The sequence below is a fragment of the Schistocerca serialis genome, chromosome 2 (genome assembly GCF_023864345.2).
Source record: "Schistocerca serialis cubense isolate TAMUIC-IGC-003099 chromosome 2, iqSchSeri2.2, whole genome shotgun sequence".
Taxonomy (NCBI): domain Eukaryota; kingdom Metazoa; phylum Arthropoda; class Insecta; order Orthoptera; family Acrididae; genus Schistocerca; species Schistocerca serialis.
Window position 1 is genome coordinate 356,844,829 of NC_064639.1, and position 19,869 is coordinate 356,864,697.

The window sequence follows — 19,869 nt, forward strand, 5'->3', positions numbered from 1 at the left end:
TAAAAATATCGGTACTCGAGATTGGCATTGTGATATCGATATAGCGATTTACCTGTGAAAATGTTACCGATATATGTCGATATTTTCTGAAGAAAACCAATACATCGATATTTTATTAATAGCCATAGCTCCATCCAACAAGCGTTAATAGGAAAGAGCTATTAAAACTTCTACGGAGATGTCTCCAGGATCGCACTATGTTAATAATGGTATGGTAAGTAATCTACCCCACGGAAGGTTTGGAATTGCTTCTTTGGGTATTCATTGAAACGGTGGGAGGAGGAAAAGTTATGGAGGAACGGACTACACAAATTATTGTGCCTACATTGAAACCTTTTGCTTTTAGACCAATTGCGTTGTCCTCTTTTGTATGGTCCGCCCCTGTAGCTGAGTGGTCAGCGCGAGGGAATGTCATACCTAACGGCCCGGGTTCGATCCCCGGCTGGGTCGGAGATTTTCTCCGCTGACGGACTGGGTGTTGTGTTGTCCTTGTCATCATCATTTCATCCCCATCGACAAGCAAGTCGCCGAAGTGGCGTCAAATCGATAAGTCTGCTTTCGGCCGGTGAGCGGTGAGGACGTCTTGTTTACGTCCCGTCCGCAGAGTCGCGGTCCCGTCCGCAGAGTCGCGAGCGCGCGTAGATTGTTTACTTCCTCGCCGCAGCTAATACTCGCGTCCGTTAACACTGAGTCGCCATGGCTCATTCGTACAGAAAAGCTACCATCAAGATCAGCTTCCAGCCCGACTACGCACGACCACGAGCCTTTGAAGTCGAACGATTCATCCGTGACGAAGTTCAAATACCAACACAGCACATCATCGGTATCCACCTATCCATCACAAGCAGCGTCGTTTACGTCAAGATGGTCGATGACGAGTTATGTCACGCAGTTGTGAACAGATGCGCGAACACTCTCAAGTTCAAACATTCCGATGGTCACATCGGAGAGGTTACTGTTGACCATGCTGGACTAGGATTACGCACACTAAGAGTCTTCGAACTCCCTTTCGAAGTACCACCGGACGTCGTTACCTCAGCTTTCCGCCCTTATGGGACGATAATTAGCCACGTGGCCGAAAAATGGAACACCGTCGAGACGTACCAAGTCCTCAACGGCGTCCGAAAAGTGAAAATTGAATTAAAGAAACATGTGCCGTCCTACTTAGTCATAGGTGGCTGTCGAGCAATAATAATGTACGACGGCTAACCTCGTACTTGTTCTGGTTGCGGCCAGGAGGGTCATGTGCGCTCGGCGTGTATTCAACGTCGGGTTACACAACTTCCATTGCATGACACGACACCACCTCCTACGCTCACGCCCCTCCCCCTCAATTACGCAGAGGTGACACGATCGACCGTCATGACAGACGACAACCCCCCCGGAAGACAGGAAGCGTTAGAATACGCACCTGTCGCCGGTCCTGGATTGACCAACACCATTACGGTGTCTGCAGGGGTTGAAGAACGCCGCCCATCGACTCCACATGAAGATTCGGACGAGAGAATGGAACTCGACGCTAGGGTTGTACCGACCTCTGCCTTTCTCCCTGAGGGGGATGCTATACGGGAACCACAAACTCTTTCGGACACAGAAACCCACGTCCGCAAGCAAAGGTCACCGAGAAAACATAAAAAGCGACGTCTCACACCCTCAGACGATTGCCTCCAGCGGACGTCTTCTCCAGTTGACGGCCGACGAAACGACGAGGAGAATGGATGACACGAGATCGCCCTCACCTGTCACTTTGTCTGATTTTGGCAAACCCGATTCCGCTCCCTCGGACAAACGGATGGCCAGCACAGCGTCCGCCGTTGGTACACAACCGGAAACAACTGCGGATTCACCCTTAGTCACTCAGCCCACAAGTGTTCTACCGCAGCCACCGTTAACTTACGGACCTTGGGCGGATGACATTGAAGACGATTCTACGGCCGCTGTGGTGGATGAGGAGAGGGGTCTCTCCTCGCACACCTCGGCCCCTCCCGAGTAGCAACAGATGACGGCGCGGACGCGGCCAGCAGATCACAGGCCCCACCTTTTACGGCGACACTGACGGCAGTCCCCACCTCAGGAGACGATCTACAAACCTATCGCTTAACGACCATCAACATTAACACCATTCGGACACGTACGAAGTTGTCGCTGCCCCAAGACATGCTCAATGCAGCAGACTTTGACATTGTCTTTCTCCAAGAAGTCTTCGTCGCCGATTTCCCGGGTATGTATGGTTATACGGCTCATGTGTCCCACGCCTCGCCAACTAACAGTGGAGTCGCCATTCTCCTCAGAGAGGGCCTCGAGGCGGACGAAGTCCGGTATCTCCCCGACGCCAGAGGAATGGCCGTAACGGTGCAAGGCGTCCGGTTTATCAATGTGTACGCCCCTTCCGGAACGGATCGCCGTCGTGACCGATCGCTCTTCTTCGCAGAAGTAATAGCACCGCTTTTTCAGGGCAGGCACGAAGACTTGATATTAGGGGGCGATTTCAATTGCACCCAAGCACCTAAATATCAGCTGCCACGCCATTCACCGTGCCCCGAACTTGAGACACTCATCGGCGATCTCCAGCTAGTAGATACATGGGAACATGTCAGAGGAAATAGACCGGGATACACCCATTTCACGAGTCACTCGTCTAGTCGCATCGATAGGATTTACGTCTCCCGTTCTCTCGCGGCAACGGTGAGTGACGCGGAGGTGTGGCCAGTAGCCTTTTCTGATTACGAGGCCTATATATGTGCAGTCACCCTTCGTCGCCAACGGGTGTGGCGCAGCCGACATCCCTGGAAATTAAACCTTGCTCATCTCGCTTCTCCAGATTGTCGACGCGCCATCGAAGACACGTGGAGTTTGTGCGTCCGCCGCCTCCCAACGTATCCTACGTCGATTAGTTGGTGGTTAACCTGCGCCAAGCCGGCCCTACGGCGAACCTTTATTACGTATGGTCGTGAGACTGCTGCTTGGAGGCGGCAGACCCTTGATTTTTATTTCACCGTCCTTCGCGAATGCGCCACCTTGCCACCCACACCGGAACGACAGCTGACAGTTCAGCGTGCGAAAGCACAGATCGTAGCCCATATGCGCCGACACCTCGAAGGGACGATCGTCCGAGCGCGGACACAAGATAGACTCGCAACGGAACGACCCACCATGTACCACGTCATCCGAGAACGTACACTGCGAAGACGGGCGCTGATACATGCCATCACCACTGAGGACGGCTATCATCACACCAAACAACGCGATATTGCTGCAGCCTTCTTCGACCATTACGCACGACTTTATTCTGCTCAATGTTCCGACCCGACGACGGTGACAGCAGTCTCACAACTGGTTTACGGCATTGTCCCACAGGATTTACAAACTGAATTATTGAACGACATTACGGAAGACGAAGTTATCGACGTCATAGGTAAAGGAGCGGCGAATAAGTCTCCTGGCCCCGACGGGCTCCCTGTGGAGTTTTATAGAACTTTCCAGTATTTACTGGCTCCCAAGTTAACAGACATCTGTCGGGAGCTTATGTCCCCCGCGGTGCCGCTCCCTGCGACCTTCGTAGAAGGAATAATTATACCGGTTCACAAGCCTAAAGGTGGGGCTCGAATACAAGATTACCGCCCGCTAACACTCGTCAACTGCGACATGAAGATATTCACCAGACTATTAGCAAACCGTCTACGACCGACGCTACCTTACGTCATCTCGCCAGATCAGACTTCCCTAGGGGGTATCAACAACATCCACACAGCACTGTGTCGATACCGTGACTTAATAGCCCTAGCCAGAGCAAGCCGCATCCCGGGAGCGCTGGCATCACTAGATTTTAGCCAAGCTTTTGATCGAGTGGATCACGCGTACCTAACGTCCGTTCTCCAGCACATGCAGTACCCACAGCAATTCACAGACGTCGTGATGCGCCTACTCCGTGGGGCGACTTCCAAAGTGCTCGTTAACGGGCGTCTCTCGCAGTCCCTCCCAATTTTCCGCTCCGTCCGTCAAGGCTGCCCCTTTTCGACGTTACTACATGCTCTGGCACTGGAACCGCTCCTCTGTGGTCTCCGTCAACGCCTCACCGGTCTTACCCTACGTGACGTCACATTTCGCTGTACAGCATATGCAGACGACCTGGTTCTCGTGTTCCGCAATCGAGACGATGTCAACAGAGCACTAGAATGGATTACCAAGTACGGTGTGGCTTCCAGCAGCTGTCTCAACGTCGCCAAATCGGTCGCTATGGCCATAGGAGACAGGTTGACCCCAGTGTGTGTCGAACCCCTACAGCTTCGTGGCACTATCAAATGTCTCGGAATAGAGTTACACGACGACATACGGCGCACCGCGGCTCTTAACTACCGCCGCTTATTACAACAAATTCGGGTCCAGATCTTCAACCTTCGTCTGCGGACCCTCGACATTCTCCAAAGGACACACTTCGTCAATGTTTACCTCGCATCGCGCCTTCCACACATAGCGCGTGTTCTCCCAATACCGTTACTGATGGCTCGACGTCTATTAGCGGCTTTCGGAGCCTACGTCACTACAGGCATGCTCTTCAAAGTCAGTTATGAGTCACTGACCCTTCCCCCAGAAAGGGGAGGTCTTAGTCTAGTCCATGTCCACGACAGAGTTGTGGCCCTGTATGTCAGCTCACACATTAAGCTGTGGCGCCACCACCCGGAAAGTTTGACAGGTTTGCTGTTGGAGTCCTTAGCTCCGCCCTCCATTATGCCCCCACTGACGACGCAAGACATACCCCCACCCTTCTACTACTTCGGGAACTTTTACATTGAACACAGCTATGTCCGTATCGCAGTACCACCGACGAAACAGGCGTCGGCGCGGGATATATATCATGTCCTACAGCAGAGGCGCCCACCAAACATCGTGGAGACCAAAAGCCCTTAGGTTAATTGGAAGGTGGTGTAGAAGACGATTCACGCGATTCCACTGGACACAGCCATCCGATCCACATGGTACGTCACAGTCAATGGTAAACAGATCACCCGATCACGCCTCCACAAGATAAACATGGCGGAAACGCCTCTCTGCGTAGACTGCGGGATACCAGACACGGACGAGCACCGTCTTACATGTGGCGCGGCAGAAGACGTATGGCGCTTGGTGCGACAAATTTTGTCGTATTTTCTACGAGTGACTCCGGAACACATTACACCTCGGTTTCTACTATTTCCGGATCAACAGTATTTCCCGCGCGCCAAGACCAACGCTGTCACGTGGATCCGTGCGCATGCGGTACATTACTTATTTCACGGTGGACCTACAGATGTATTAGACTTTTGGAACTACCTACAAGAACGTCATTGCAAGATCGTATGGAACCCAAAATACAGACAGTATTTTTCTAATTACTTAGGGAGTGCCCTACGCGACCCTCCACGCAGCTGGATCATCAACAGGTAGAAGATACCCATTGAGTGAGCTGACATGACTAAGTTCGATTCTCGGTGGATCAACATGATATACGTGAAGACGTACCTGGATGATGAAGCGTAAGGAGAGTAGCGACACACCCTTCTGCATCCTGTATGAAGCACTTTTTTTTCGTTTTACCCATATACATTACCTCGGTGTAGGAACGTGCCGAGATCTTGTTTTCTTTTTCCCAGAGCACGATGCGGTGCTAGATACATTTATTTTTGTTGTGGTATAAAGTAAAACCAAATTAAGAATGTATTAAAAACAGTAAATAAAAATAAATAAATAAATAATAATTCCCACAAAAGATTTCCCCTTCCCATCCCTGATTCCTTGACGGACGAGGGGGACACTGCGACCAGGCCTCGGGTTACGACCCCTGATCGCTCTGCCTTCCCCGCCCTCCCCCACCTCCTTTAAAAAATAAAAAAAAATGCTGGTGGTGACAGTACATTTTCCTGCTCTGAAAAATAGAATCTCGAAAGCAGATCAACAATCATTAAAGACATCGAATGAAAACCTCTGCGACGTTATATCGCTACCTCTATTCTCTAGTCCGTGGATGTATATAAAAAAAAGAAAAAAAAGGGGTAGCGTCTATTTTTTAAAAAAACGAATCTCGCGAAAAAAAAAATCGAAAGACTTGCACACGGCGAACGGTCTGCTCGACGGGAGGCCCTCACCACACGGCATTTCCATTTTTCTTTTGTGCGGAAAATTCTTGAAAGACGTAGGAAAAACAGTTTTGAACTGTAGCTGGAAGCTACTGAATTACTGCCTCGGACCAATCTTGGCTCTACTGAAGGTCAAGGAATGGGGGACAATACTTCTGTTCATTGACCTTCTCTCACCTCTCCCAGAAAAGACATTCCTAGTATAATTACTCTTAAATGGACATCGACTTATGAAAAGTCGAAGTCTCCATCCAGTTAGAAAAACTGAAGCGAACTGATCAGTCAGTTGGATATATGGTATTAGTGCCTTTCTCTCGAAAAGAGGTATGTATATAAGATATCAGAACCAATATATAGGAATTTTGGTACTATCTAGTCTTAGCCCAGGCATCGATACTTAGCCCATTCTTATACATGATCTCGAAGAAACTGTCCGTCCCAGCGCTAAATACTGCAGTATGTAGCAATATATGCTTATACTGAACTGGTTGCACAAAGTATTTCGCAATCGGAATTCTGATAGAGGCAGTAATAGAGGTAGACGACAGGTCGCACCCAAATTGTCTTGAAATCATTTCTGAGAAGTCTTCGGTTATTATTTTTTCAAGACGACATGTGTCCACTAGTGATGGTCACGCAATAAAATATTCTTTTTATGTTAAATGGCAATGTGGTTCTTGGGAATGTGGTCCCATTCCAGGTTCAGTTGGATTTCGCAGATGAAGAACACTATTAAAATTTGTCTCCCTATCATGAATATCATCAAATCGTTAATCAGAGTTCGGTAATGCGCGAATCCCTACATTTTATTGAGTGTATACAAGGCATTAATTAGGACAAGGATATAGTATGGATTATTGTGTACTGTAATGTTAGCGAAAAATACATCTGGAATGTTTTTTACAATATAGCTGTATCCAGATTTGTCGTGGGACGATGATAACAACTCTGACAAAAGCGCTGTTGGTAGAGACTGGAAATTCCTATAATTTTAGGCGACAACGGCGTGCCAGCAAATATTTACTGGAAAGGACTGCAATAATGTTTCATTCAGTCATTAAATAAATGTGAATTGCTACACACACTTCTGGATAACAGAAAATTTTATCGATCTCCACATATTTTTTTATATTGAAGACTATCCAGAAGTATCATATCAAAGAAGTGACTTCTTGTACATGTACGGCCTTTTCAACTTTGCACGTGTTCAGCTAGAGTGTCCTACTTAGACTGTAGCGTACACACTGGCAGCAACTTGAGTTTGGTAGGTGAAAAATTAAGCTCTCCACAGACACACAGATGGTTCAAGCATCGCGTCAGGAGGTAACGCTGGGTTTGGTTTCTTGTGTGATGAATGGGCCGCCACGAACAATATAAACTTCCATGACAGCTCTTTCTATACAACGAAAGCATTGGCAGTCATGAAAGCCATCAAATACTCCATAACTCAGAACGACGAAAGGATTTTGGTCATTTCTGATTAGAAAAGCAATTTCAATGGCACAAAGAATAAGAACGGGGGCAAACACAGCAGCAAACTTGTTATCGACGTACCCCACGAAGTAATTGAATGCTTTCGAAGAAATAAATGTGTCGATATGCTTTGGATAATAGCTCACACAGACATTTTGTACAACGAAACCGTAGATCACTTGACCAAGGAAGATACTAAAATAATACAGTGAGAAGGGGAGTGGGAATTGTCAAACGTAAATAGGGGCAAACAATATGGTTGGGTTGAACGGCACATACTTCGCTTTCCTTAGTTTCATAACTTTCAGTACAACTATTTGGCTGAAATTTAGCCCCCGTTAAAGTGTTTGGAATGAATAAAAGAACAGTTTAAAATGTTATATACTCTGTATCTCGATCTCAATATGTTTCAGTTAAGTCATTGTGCCAGAGAACGCCTCAGTTATTTCGTGCCCATTTTATGGAGCATTGTGGAGTAGGTTTCCCAGTCGTAGTATTGATTTGCAATTACACAAACGTATCAGTTGCACATTCATTTTTCTTTTAACAGCCACAATAGATTTCTGTCTGTGTATTTTCACTGCGATATACATATAGCCACTGGAAAATGGCCTTCGAGGCCGAAAATTGTCGTGGTAATCAAAAGAAAAATACAAATGCAAACGGTGCGTTTATCTGATTGCATGAAGAACGAGTTCTTCGCAGAATTGAGAAAACTCATGGTACCATTCCATAAAATCATTACTGGTCTTTTACTACAGATGACACGGCAGTTCTCATATTTCTGATAAGATTATTTTACTTTAGCTGACAATTTTTAATTTGACAGTAGACCTGTACAGAAGCTGCAGTCATCATGTGTAGTAATTAATGTAACTGTTTCTATCTCAAAGAGTAGTAGCTACAAGTAACTTTGTAAAAATTTTTTGTATAGCAAACTGTAATTATTACTTCTTTATTTAGAAATTAGGAAGCTTTTTCATCCTTTTGATAATAATGAAGAAATCTTGTTCAGTGTTTAAGTTATATTTAAAATTTATATTTTTTAAAAGTGTATTTTTTCGTAAATGTTGATGGTTAATACAGTAACTTTTGAACGCTAGAAACAGTGTACGTGTTGATAGTTACAATTGTGTATCCATGAATAAAGTCAGATAAATAAATGAACGAAATCCCGATCTGGCTATCCTCATTCAGGCTTTAGTGTGCGCCCTTTCTCGTAACTTACTTAAAGCGACCTGGTCTTAGGTTTCTTGCGTAGTCCGCAGCTCGTGGTCGTGCGGTAGCGTAATCGCTTCCCGCGCCCGGATTCCCGGGTTTGATTCCCGGCGGGGTCAGGGATTTTCTCTGCCTCGTGATAACTTGGTATTGTGTGATGTCCTTAGGTTAGTTAGGTTTAAGTAGTTCTAAGTTCTAGGTGACTGATGACCATAGATGTTAAGTCCCATAGTGCTCAGAGCCATTTGAACCATTTTTTTTCTTGCGTACTAATACAGTAGAGAGTTTCCTCTTTAAAATGGCGTATCCGCTTAATTCTAATTGCTTTTAGTTTATTTCCTAAAAGTGCACTGTTCCATGTTCGTCACATAAGGCTCTCTGAAAAAATGTCCTTCAAACTTTTCAATAATTTCATAGATAATATATCTGTGTAACATGTTCCCACAGTTAGCTAACATGGTACTTGATGCTATTGTTCCCGTTAAGATGGCGAGTATCAATAATAACTTAATATCTTTGTTGTTAGTTTCTGAACTGCATTGTTAGTTCGGTTCAAACATGATGCGAATCACTGAGTTTTTACAAAGAAGAAAATTCCAGAAGTCTGTTACGCCACAGTCACGAACCAAAGTGTTCCAATTGGTAGACAAAACAACGTCGTCGAAACAGACGAGTCGTATATAGCTACTAGGAAATAACAGAGAGGACGACCGTTGGGCCGGCCGCGGTGGCCGTGCGGTTCTGGCGCTGCAGTCCGGAACCGCGAGGCTGCTACGGTCGCAGGTTCGAATCCTGCCTCGGGCATGGGTGTGTGTGATGTCCTTAGGTTAGTTAGGTTTAAGTAGTTCTAAGTTCTAGGGGACTTATGACCTAAGATGTTGAGTCCCATAGTGCTCAGAGCCATTTGAACCATTTTTTGACGACCGTTGGGAAGAGAAGTTGAACGTGTTTGGGTATTTGGCAGAATTGAAAGGGTATCCCGCAAATGCATTGTAGTTCGAGTAAATTCAATGCGAAAGAAAACATTAGTTTCTCTGATAAAGCACGTCATATTGCCAGGCACGAAAATGATAACAGAGAGCATTAAGTCATACAACACCTGAAAGCTGTGAATCATTCTGTTGAGGTTGTGTCACCGGACGATCGATCTGTCCACACACTGTCAAACCGTTGATAAAAAGAGAGGGGCGTCCAGGAGACAGGGACGAACTCTACATCTTCCAATAACTACATTTCCATAACTTGTCGTTACGTGGAAAAATTGGCCCTCCTGATATTCTCCCGATATTTCTGAATGACATAGGAAGTGTGTGCCCCGGTTATGGGAAAAATGCACCACTCCGAATAGTGCATGAAGAACACGTGACTGACGAGAAAAGTAAATAAATTTTCTACTTTCATTTGTAATTAATTGTAACTTAGTAAACGTTCGTCTTTTTTCGTTGCTCTAGTAAACGCTGTAAACGGTATCCGTAACTAGGGCCACTCATGTGGTCAACATACATTCGATATATACTGAAGAGGCAAAGAAACTGGTACACCTGCCTAATATCGTGTAGGGCCCCGCGAGCAAGCAGAAGTGCCGAAACACGACGTGGCATGGACTCGACTAATGTCTGAAGTAGTGCTGGAGGGAATTAACACAATGTATCCTGCAGGGCTGTCCATAAATCCGTAAGAGTACGAGGGGTAGAATCTCTTCCGAACAGCACCTTGCAAGGCATCCCAGATACGCTCAATAATGTTCATGTCTCGGGAGTTTGGTGGCCAGTGGAAGTGTTTAAACTTAGAAGAGTGTTCCTAGAGCCACTCTGTAGCAATTCCGAACGTGTGGGGCGTCGCATTGTTCTGCCGGAATTGCCCAAGTCCGTCGGAATGCACAATGGACATGAATGGATGCAGGTGATCAGATAGGATGCTTACGTACGTGTCACCTGTCAGAGTCGTATCTAGAAGTATCAGGGGTCCTATATCACTCCAACTGGACACGTCCAACACCATTACAGAGTCTCCATCAGCTTGAACAATCCGCTGCTGACACGCAGGTTCCATGGAGGTTGTCTCCATACCCGTACACGCCCATCCGTTCGATACAGTTTGAAACAAAACTCGTCCGTCGAGGCAACATGTTTCCAATCATCAGCAGTCCAACGTCGTTGTTAATGGCCCCGGGCTAGGAGTAAAGCTCTGTGTCGTGCTGTTATCAAGGAACCACGAGTGGGCCTTCGGATCCGAAAGCCAATAACGATAATGTTTAGCTTAATGGTTCGCACGCTGACGCTTCTTGATGACCCAGCATTGAAATCTGTAGCAGTTCGCGGAAGGTCTGTACTTCTGTCACGTTGAACAATTCTCTTCAGTCGTCGTTGGTCCCGTTCTTGTAGGGTCTTTTTCTGGCCCCAACGATGTCTGAGATTTGAAGTTTTACCAGATTCCTGATATTCACGGTGCACTCGTGAAATGGTCGTACGATAAAATCCCCATTTCTTCGCAACCCCGAAGATGCTGTGTCCCATCGCTTCTGCGCCGAATATAACACCTCGTTCAAACTCACTTAAATCTTGATAACCTGCCACTGTAGCAGCAGTAACCGACCTAACAATTGCGCCACGTACTTGTTGTCTTATATATGCGTTGCCGAATGCAGCGCCGTATTCTGCCTGTTTACATTATGTTTGAGTACGCATAACTATACCAGTTTTCTTGGCGCTTCACTGTATATCTGAAGGGCCCGCGCGTTCGATAGGCAGTCATTCTTGGAAATTAACCACTTTTCTCTGGAGAGGTTATTTAACACTTCATCCAGAGATGCGGCTCCTCTGCGATTTGTGAGTTAACAACGTTGAGGCAGTGTACTGCACGTCCACTGCTTACCACTCCCTGCTCGCAACTGACTTATCGAATGCACATTTATTGTTTAGAGTTGCTTGTTCCAGACGCCACCATCGCTATCACGCTGGCGTCGCCTATATGCCAGGAATAAAATCAGTTTTTGAACTTTCCGGACGGACGCTGTACCGACTACTCTGTTACAATAGTACTAACTCAATAATTCAGTTAGTGTAAGATAAAATGTTTGCCAGTTCCTTTAGCAGTTTGATACTGGAAACGAGACGCACCAATTTATCGGCCAACCAATCGAACACCAATTTCGTTGCAGCCTACACAACTCCCGTCCGACTTTACTCTGCAATTTATGGTTCCTCCTCCTTTTTGTAGTCTTTGGTGGGTGGTTTATTTTAGTTTATTAAGATGGCTGGAGATGATGTCTTCGATCTCTTGGGTCGTTTTCATTTAATTTTAATTTAAACTGGGCCGTCCGGAGTGGCCGAGCGTTTCTAGGTGCTTCAGTCTGTAACCGCGCGACCGCTACGGTCGCAGGTTCGAATCCTGCCTCGGGCATGGATGTGTGCGATGTCCTTAGGTTAGTTAGGTTTAAGTAGTTCTAAGTTCTAGGAGACTGACGACCTCAGAAGTTAAGTCCCATAATGCTCAGAGCCATTTGAACCATTTTAATTTAAACTTTGAGAACGAGTCACGAACTAACTTAAAATCTCTTGAAACAGTATTAGTGGACGTAACGTAGCTTGACATCGTCTTTAATTGTTTATTCATAAGCCCTGTTACTAAGCAAGCTCAGTCTAATTCGGTGAACAAACACTATTTGCTTTTAGTTAGAATTAATTTCAAGCTCTCAGAATTGGCGCCTTATGCTCGTCGTAATTAAGTTTTCACGTCGGATTACACGTTGAAAGTCAGAGAGGTTGCTGCAGTGTAGTCGGTGCAATTCTTCAAATAAATGGCAGTCAGCCGATCGCTCTGTGCTGCGATCGGAAGTTAATGATTTCATGAAAATTGTTTAACTGCTGTTGAATTGAGACTGACTTCCAAATTACATTAGGTACAGTCTAGTATTTTTAAACCAATCAGCCTCATATACAAAATTGTAAAACTTCAATAATTGCACGTATTAAAATCCATAAATAACGAAGCTGAACCAGAGATAACATTTGAGTCTATTTTATTCGTAATTCGTACGAAACTAAACTTTCACAAATACACTTTTCAACAACAACGAACAAAAATGTAACCGAGATTTTAACTGAGAGAGAGCTAACAGAACAGAAGAAGATATTGTTACTGTCTAAGATAAATACTACTAAAAACGAAACAATGAACAATGTAACACCTACTAGTTATTCTGAATCCTTTAGCTTCCTTGAAAAATCTAATTTTTTTATTATATTAATAAACTTACAAATTTCAAACAAAAATTGGCATAATAACTCATCTAAATAAATCAAATTAAATAAAAATAAATATTTCAATTACTGCTATCGCAAGTCCATTTAGAGATTTATTACCTCTACCTTGCCATGATCCATGTAAAGCAACAGTTAAATCTCTACAATTCCCGTTATCTGTCACAACTTCTACAACTGCTTTCTTCATTGTTGCTTGAGCAATATCTTCAGCAGAAGATCCCACCAATTCATCATAAAATCCAAACTTTGTTGGGGGTTTTGGCAAGTTCATAATTCCACGTAACATCGTCCTGCAGCACTGCCCTTGCCAATGCAACGCAAGCCATACACTAGCCTAACGTTTATATCATACACTTCTAAGCACATTTGTTACACTTCAATAACATTTTACATGCCAAACCAATGTGTGAATTAATTTTCAATTCCAGTCCTCTTTCTTTGCAAACTTGGCATAATACGATATGTTTCAAAATATTAGAGAGCAAGGAAATGTTAATTATTTCATTCACATCATTACTATCACTTTCATAGTTTTCAAATTTTTCTTTGTTGTCACAAAGTTTCTTGCTGGAAGAAGTTCTATCACATTCATTTGGAGTAGTCGGTGAAGCAGTCTGAGCAGCATCTCCCTTCGAAACAACAAAAGATTTTCTTCTTACACTCATTGTGCCTTTTCTTAAACACTCGATTGCTGAAACGGGGCATATTGATATCCACAAACCAAAAACGTAAAACAGGTCCGAGAAAATTCGTCAAATACGCAAAACTGAACAGCTAAACAACACAAGGCAAACTCCACAAGTCAACACACATGGTATAGCGTTTATGTTTACCGATATGAACAGTCACTTGTCACAGAGATAAAGCCATACAACGTTGGAAAACAAGAAACTGTCTAATTCCGCGAAGATACCCTGCTTCCAGCCAGCGAGCGGCGCCGTCAGAGGTGACACACCAAGTCACTACAACCGTTTACGCAGAGCGTCAACTTTGCAACTATAAAAAACACACTTAGAATTCACTTGGAAGGGTGAAACTTGATTTGTTTTATTCAGAAAACTTCAAATAATTGTATAACGGAAAAATGTTACTTTTGTCATTTTCATCGTTCCGGTTCTCCTTACACTGAGGGCGACACACACACCCATGCCCGAGGGAGGACGAAAACCTCCGACGGAGGGAGCCGCGCGGACCGTGAGAAGACGCCTAAGACCACACGGCTACCCCGAGCGGCTACTATTCTACGAAAAAGTGCCTTCAAATTACACCGCCACAGTGACAGAGGACGACGCACCAATTTATCGGCGTACCAACCGACCGACCAATTTCTTTGCAGCCCACACAAGTCCCGACCGACTTTACTCTGCAATTTGTGACTCCTCCTCCTTTTCGTAATCTTTGGCGGGTGCTTTATTTTTGTTTATTAAGATGGCTGGAGATGATGTCTTCGATTTCTTGGGGCGTGTTCAGTTAATTCTAATTTAAACTGGGAGGACGAGTCACAAACTAAGTTAAAATCTCTTGAAACCATAACAGTGGACGTAACGTAGCTTGAAATCGTCGTAAATTGTTTATTCATAAGCCCTGTTACTAAGCAATCTCAGTCTAATTCGGTGAACGAACACTATTTGCTTTTAGTTAGAATTAATTTCAAGCACTCAGAATTGGCGGCTTATACTCGTCGTAATTAAGTTTTCACGTCGGATTATACGCTGAAAGTCAGAGAGGGTGCTGCAGATGAAATTCTTCAAATAAGTGACAGTCAGCCGATAGCTCTGTGTTACAATCGGAAGTTAACGATTTCATGAAAATTGTTTAACTTACTTCAAAATTATAGTAAGAGCAGTCTAGTATTTTTACACCAATCAGCCTCATATGTTGTGGTTGGCACGACATCGCTGCACCATGCACAATTTTGTGGGCGCAGTAGTGGTGAATCTCTGGTGAAGTGATAGGAATCGCGTGTCAGGTGGTCATATTCCACCGACGTCCCGACGAGAAAAGTTCATCGGGCGCTTGGTCCGTTTGTCTTCACATGCTTAATTTTTTGGACGGTCGGTCGGTCGGTTGGTGAGTATGTAGGGACCTTTCGAGTCCATCAGGAGAGCACAACAGGTTTCTCGCCGGCAGAGGGCGGCAGGTAATCGGAATGAGGAGCACGTGGCTAATGCCAGCTACCCGTCAGACAGCCAGCCGGGCGCAACTCGCCGCTTCGCGTCCAATTACGGCCGCGGCTTTGTGCGCAGATTCCTGCTGGCACAGCCAGGCGCTCACTGCATTATGGCCCCAAATTATCCGCCAGCCGCCTACAACACAGTAATTACGGTCAGCGCGTTTCCGCGGTGAGGCACTGTCTCGTCCGCCTTGTTGCTCCTCTGCGCCGATTCTTGTTGCGCCCGCCGCTCGGCGGCTTTCTTGATCAATGTACTGTATAAATTTGTAGTGAACTGAGTTACTACACTTTCGGCAAGCCACTTACCCCGACAAAGGTGGAAAGCTTTACTTCGGATGCACTATACCGCTTGGGTCACTTCTAGTGTGCGATTCCAACTCTGGGGCTTAAGCCGCAGCTTCATGTGTGACGAGGTGAATTTACGTTGCGAAGGAGCCTGTTATTAAATGTTACCTGTTGTTGACTTAGTAACACAAACTATGCTGTTAATTCCGAATGTGTCGCGATTTTCGAGAGTATGGTTAGAGGGAAATTAAGAGTACAGCTTAAATTGGTGTGATATTTGACTGTTTTTTTTTTTTTCCAAGTCTAGCACTATTTCTTTTGCGATTTATATTTTTGGTATCGCTCTGTGTACTTGAGGTATACACTTGAGAACTCATCATCGTTTTCCAACTCCAGTTTCTCAGGTGTGGTGATACTTGAGCTATATAGCTCAATTTCAGTTGTTGAGTCCACATTTCGTTACGTTTCATCAATTTTCGATATGTATGTAATGCAATTTATTTTAGGATTTATGGACTGATGACCTCAGAAGTTAAGTCGCATAGTGCTCAGAGCCATTTTTTTTTTTAGGTTTTATGTATTTGGTATCGCTCTGTCTGCTTGAAAAAAAATGGAAAATGGTTCAAATGGCTCTAAGCTCTATGGGACTTAACATCAGAGGTCATCAGTCCCCTAGACTTAGTGCTACTTAAACCTAACTGACCTAAGGGCATCACACACATCCATGTCCGAGGGAGCATTCGAACCTGCGACCATAGCAGCAGCGCGGTTCCCGACTGAAGCGCCTAGAACCGCTCGGCCACAGAGGCCGGCTGTCTACTTGACCTTTATAGCTCAGTTCAAGTTCTCGAATCCACGTTTCGTTATTTTTCGTTAATATTAGCTACATTTTGCTCTCGCGCGGCTGCCCCGGTCGGAAGTTCGAGTCCTCCCTCGGGTATGGGTGTGTGCCCTTAGCTTAAGTCTTTAGGTTAAGTCAGTTTAAGTTAGATTAAGTAGAGTGTAAGCCTAGGGGCCGAAGACCTCATCAGTTTGGTTTCATAGGAACTTACCACAAATTTTTACATTTTGCTTCTGTCTCTGTTGCGTTTCCTGTATTTTCCTATTATCTTCATTCTGAGTTTGGTAAGTTGTACGTTAGTTTCTCTCCCCCCAGAACCCCATTTTCTCTCAGTCGTACCGTTATTTTGATTTTTACTATTATGAGTTCTCGTGATCCTCTAATTCGTGGCTACATTTCGGCTCCGTGGAAACGTTTACGAGTATTTGCCGCTATTTTGAAACCTTGTGTGTGTTGCACCTTTGAGTCACTGGTCACTAGCCATAATTTATCCCATCTCCATGTATCAGCCTTTATGGAGATGTTTATCACATAACGGATATTAAATAATAAAACTTTCATTACACTCAGAACTGATGTCCATCAATCATCAACATCAGTATGAAGTGTGAGCCCCCACTGACACGAATACGTCCGTGTATTCGGCAAGGAATGGAAACAAATAACCACCAAATAGCATCTTCTGGAATTAACTGCCGTACCTCAAACACATGCCACATCAGTTCGTCAAGACTGCCGGCTGCTGCTTGGTATGAAAGTAGACATATTTACATCACATCCCAGACATTATCTATGTGCTACAAATCATGGGAGCAGCTAGGCCAGTGAACGATATATACATTCAAAGAGTTAGTAGCGTGAGCTGTAGCATTGGGTCTTGCAGTATCCTGCTGGAATATGCTATTTGATATCCTGACCGTGAAGGGTATGACAACAGGGTTTACCGTTACTGCTACAAAGTGACAAGCGCATTCATTTTCCCTTTAGCTTTTACCATCGCCCCTGTTACACCCAAAATATCAAACCAGGCCATAATTTCTAGAGTTGGAGAGGTATGAATAGCGGAAATGGCTGCTAAATATGACCTTTCATTAGGTCGTCTACGTCTACGTGTAAGAAGTTCTGTCACCGTTTAAACCTCTCTTTGTTTTCGGAGCAGCTTTCTAACATGGCTGTCGAACCATGGCAGGTCTGCCCCATCCATCACAGTTTGTCTCAGTACAAAGCCGTTACAATGCTATTCATCTTCATCCACTAATTTTCAACATTTTAGTCTCAGAGAACATAGTTTAATAAACACTCACGTATTCCGAAATCAAATTCTTGTCGCGCTTACCGAACAGGTATATTTTCCTACTTTTCTATACATACACCAGTACTAGATGATGCTATAGAGGCAATTCCCTATTCTGCGTTCAATGAGTCGAAAAGATCAAGCTTGTTTGTAACCAGAATATCTGAGATGTTATCCTCATGACTTGGTTCTCTGACTAACTATTCAAGATAATTTTCGGGTAAAGCATTTAGAGAAATTTGGCACTCTAAACCATTTGAGTCTCTCAGCCTTTATCTGGTAAGTTGAAATCTCCCACAAATTCTAAAACATGACATGGAAAATTAACGTAAAACCTTCTCCACTTAAATGTTCAGCCATTACTGCTCCTGAGACAGGCTATCTATGGAAGTACCCGATTACATGTTTTAATCCCCTTTAACATTTATGACCATCCATATTATTTCACGTTCGAATTCTGTATTACCTCTCTAGATACTATCGTGTTGCCTGTGGTAACAATAACGCGTCCTTCAGCGGCGTGCAGCCTACCGTTGCTATACACATTCTAGTCGAAATTTAGAGTTTCATTGTTATAAACATCTGGTTTGAGACAGCTTTTTATCTGTGTATGTAATTAATGGGGTTGATGTTCTTCCCTCTGTGAAACCGGAGCATGAATTATTCAACCAGTGGAGTATCATTAAAAAGCACACATGTGCACGTCGTACGTACACTGTTAGCCTTATAGCCGCTTCCTGCGTGTAGTGCTGCCCCACCTATTGGGTCCTAGAATTCTCAGTCTGATAGATCGAAAAATCGGTACCAAAAATCGTCAAAGAATCGTCGTGCATGTTGATATCGATCTGGTCACCACGAACAGAAGCAGCACTCATCACTGAAAACCATAGAACGCCATTAAATGTCCAGTTAACCCTTGCTCTACCATGCAAGTCTCTGTTGTCTGTGGTATCATGCCAACGGTAAACATCTAATACGACTCGAGATCTCAACCTAGATTCCACTGATATGCTCCCGACTGTTCGTGGCGTCACTGGGTAGCGCTGACCTCTGCTGATTTCAGCTGTTGTAATCCACTCGTCAGAGCCAATCGAACAAACCTACGATCTTCTCGTAGTGTAATCCCTTTGAAGCGACGTGTGTCTACTTTTCTCCCCATACTATTGTCCTGAGTCCATCCCGCCATCACTTGTTCCGAATCGTTTTCCTATCACACCAATCGTTCGACCTCTCTCGAAGTCCGAAAGAAGGCGATAAGCTACACTTGCCTGCTATATTCCGATCTCCACCAGAAAAATTTCAGTAAAGTTACACACCCAACAATCAATACGTATTCATTCCATTCTTCATCTGTTAGAATGACTGCACTGATAACAAGATCGTATAAGGATAACTTTTTGACAACCCTATCTCACGTGCTTGAAAATTCTGGTTAAGGGGTTCATGTTGTTTCCTTCAGTGTATTAGGTATCAGTTGTCTAGAAGGAAGTGCGTAAACTTATGTACCACCTCTACTACGTGTAAATCCACTGACATTGGCGTAACGATAGTAAATTACTCACACAAACCTTCCTCGTGAGTCGTTTTATATACTAGTGAACACCATATAAAATTCCATACAGATAGAAAAAAGTGACGTGGAACATTAGTAGTTGTGATACAAAGCAGTTGGAATAGGGCCCCGGGTTTGGTTGCTGCAGACCGCTGTGGAGACGTACGGGGAGCGTTCGGCGGCAGCGACGCCTCCTGCTGTGACGTCACCGGAGAGCGCGCAGCAGCAGGTGGCGGAGGCGACGCAGCAGCTGAGCGGCGCGCTGTGCCTGCTGCTGCGTGTCTGCCTCAGCCTCATCCACGGCGTGCACGACCTGCAGTACACCGCCATGGTCACCATCAACAAGGCCATCGACGTCTGCGTCGTGCACCGCCTGGCGCACGTCAAGGTGCGCTCCGCGCGCGTCCTCCAGCACCCGTGCAAGCCGGCTAGGTGAGTCCTCTCTACCGCTTGTGCATAATGTACACAGAGGGCACTAACTCGAATTGAGTCAAGATTCCACCATGACCCACAGAAAAATCGACAGTCCATAGACAATTATTCCGCAAGTAGATAACGTTAGTGTCACTAAGGATGTTAAAAAGTAAGTACACAGAGTTTTAGTGTAATCCCAGTGGCACATTGACCTAAACTTAATATTAATGGACATATTATT

General features: G+C 44.8%; 1 protein-coding gene across 1 annotated transcript in view; it reads left to right on the forward strand.

Moving 5' to 3' along the window:
* The window catches only part of LOC126455984 (uncharacterized), a gene marked incomplete at its 3' end in the record, with an annotated part of 1,226,620 nt that overhangs the window by 507,662 nt on the left and 699,089 nt on the right, over window positions 1–19,869 (forward strand). The window contains exon 19 of the mRNA XM_050091741.1: window positions 19,363–19,646. Coding sequence (XP_049947698.1) covers window positions 19,363–19,646 — 284 coding nt within the window. The remainder of the gene's footprint in view (window positions 1–19,362; window positions 19,647–19,869) is intronic.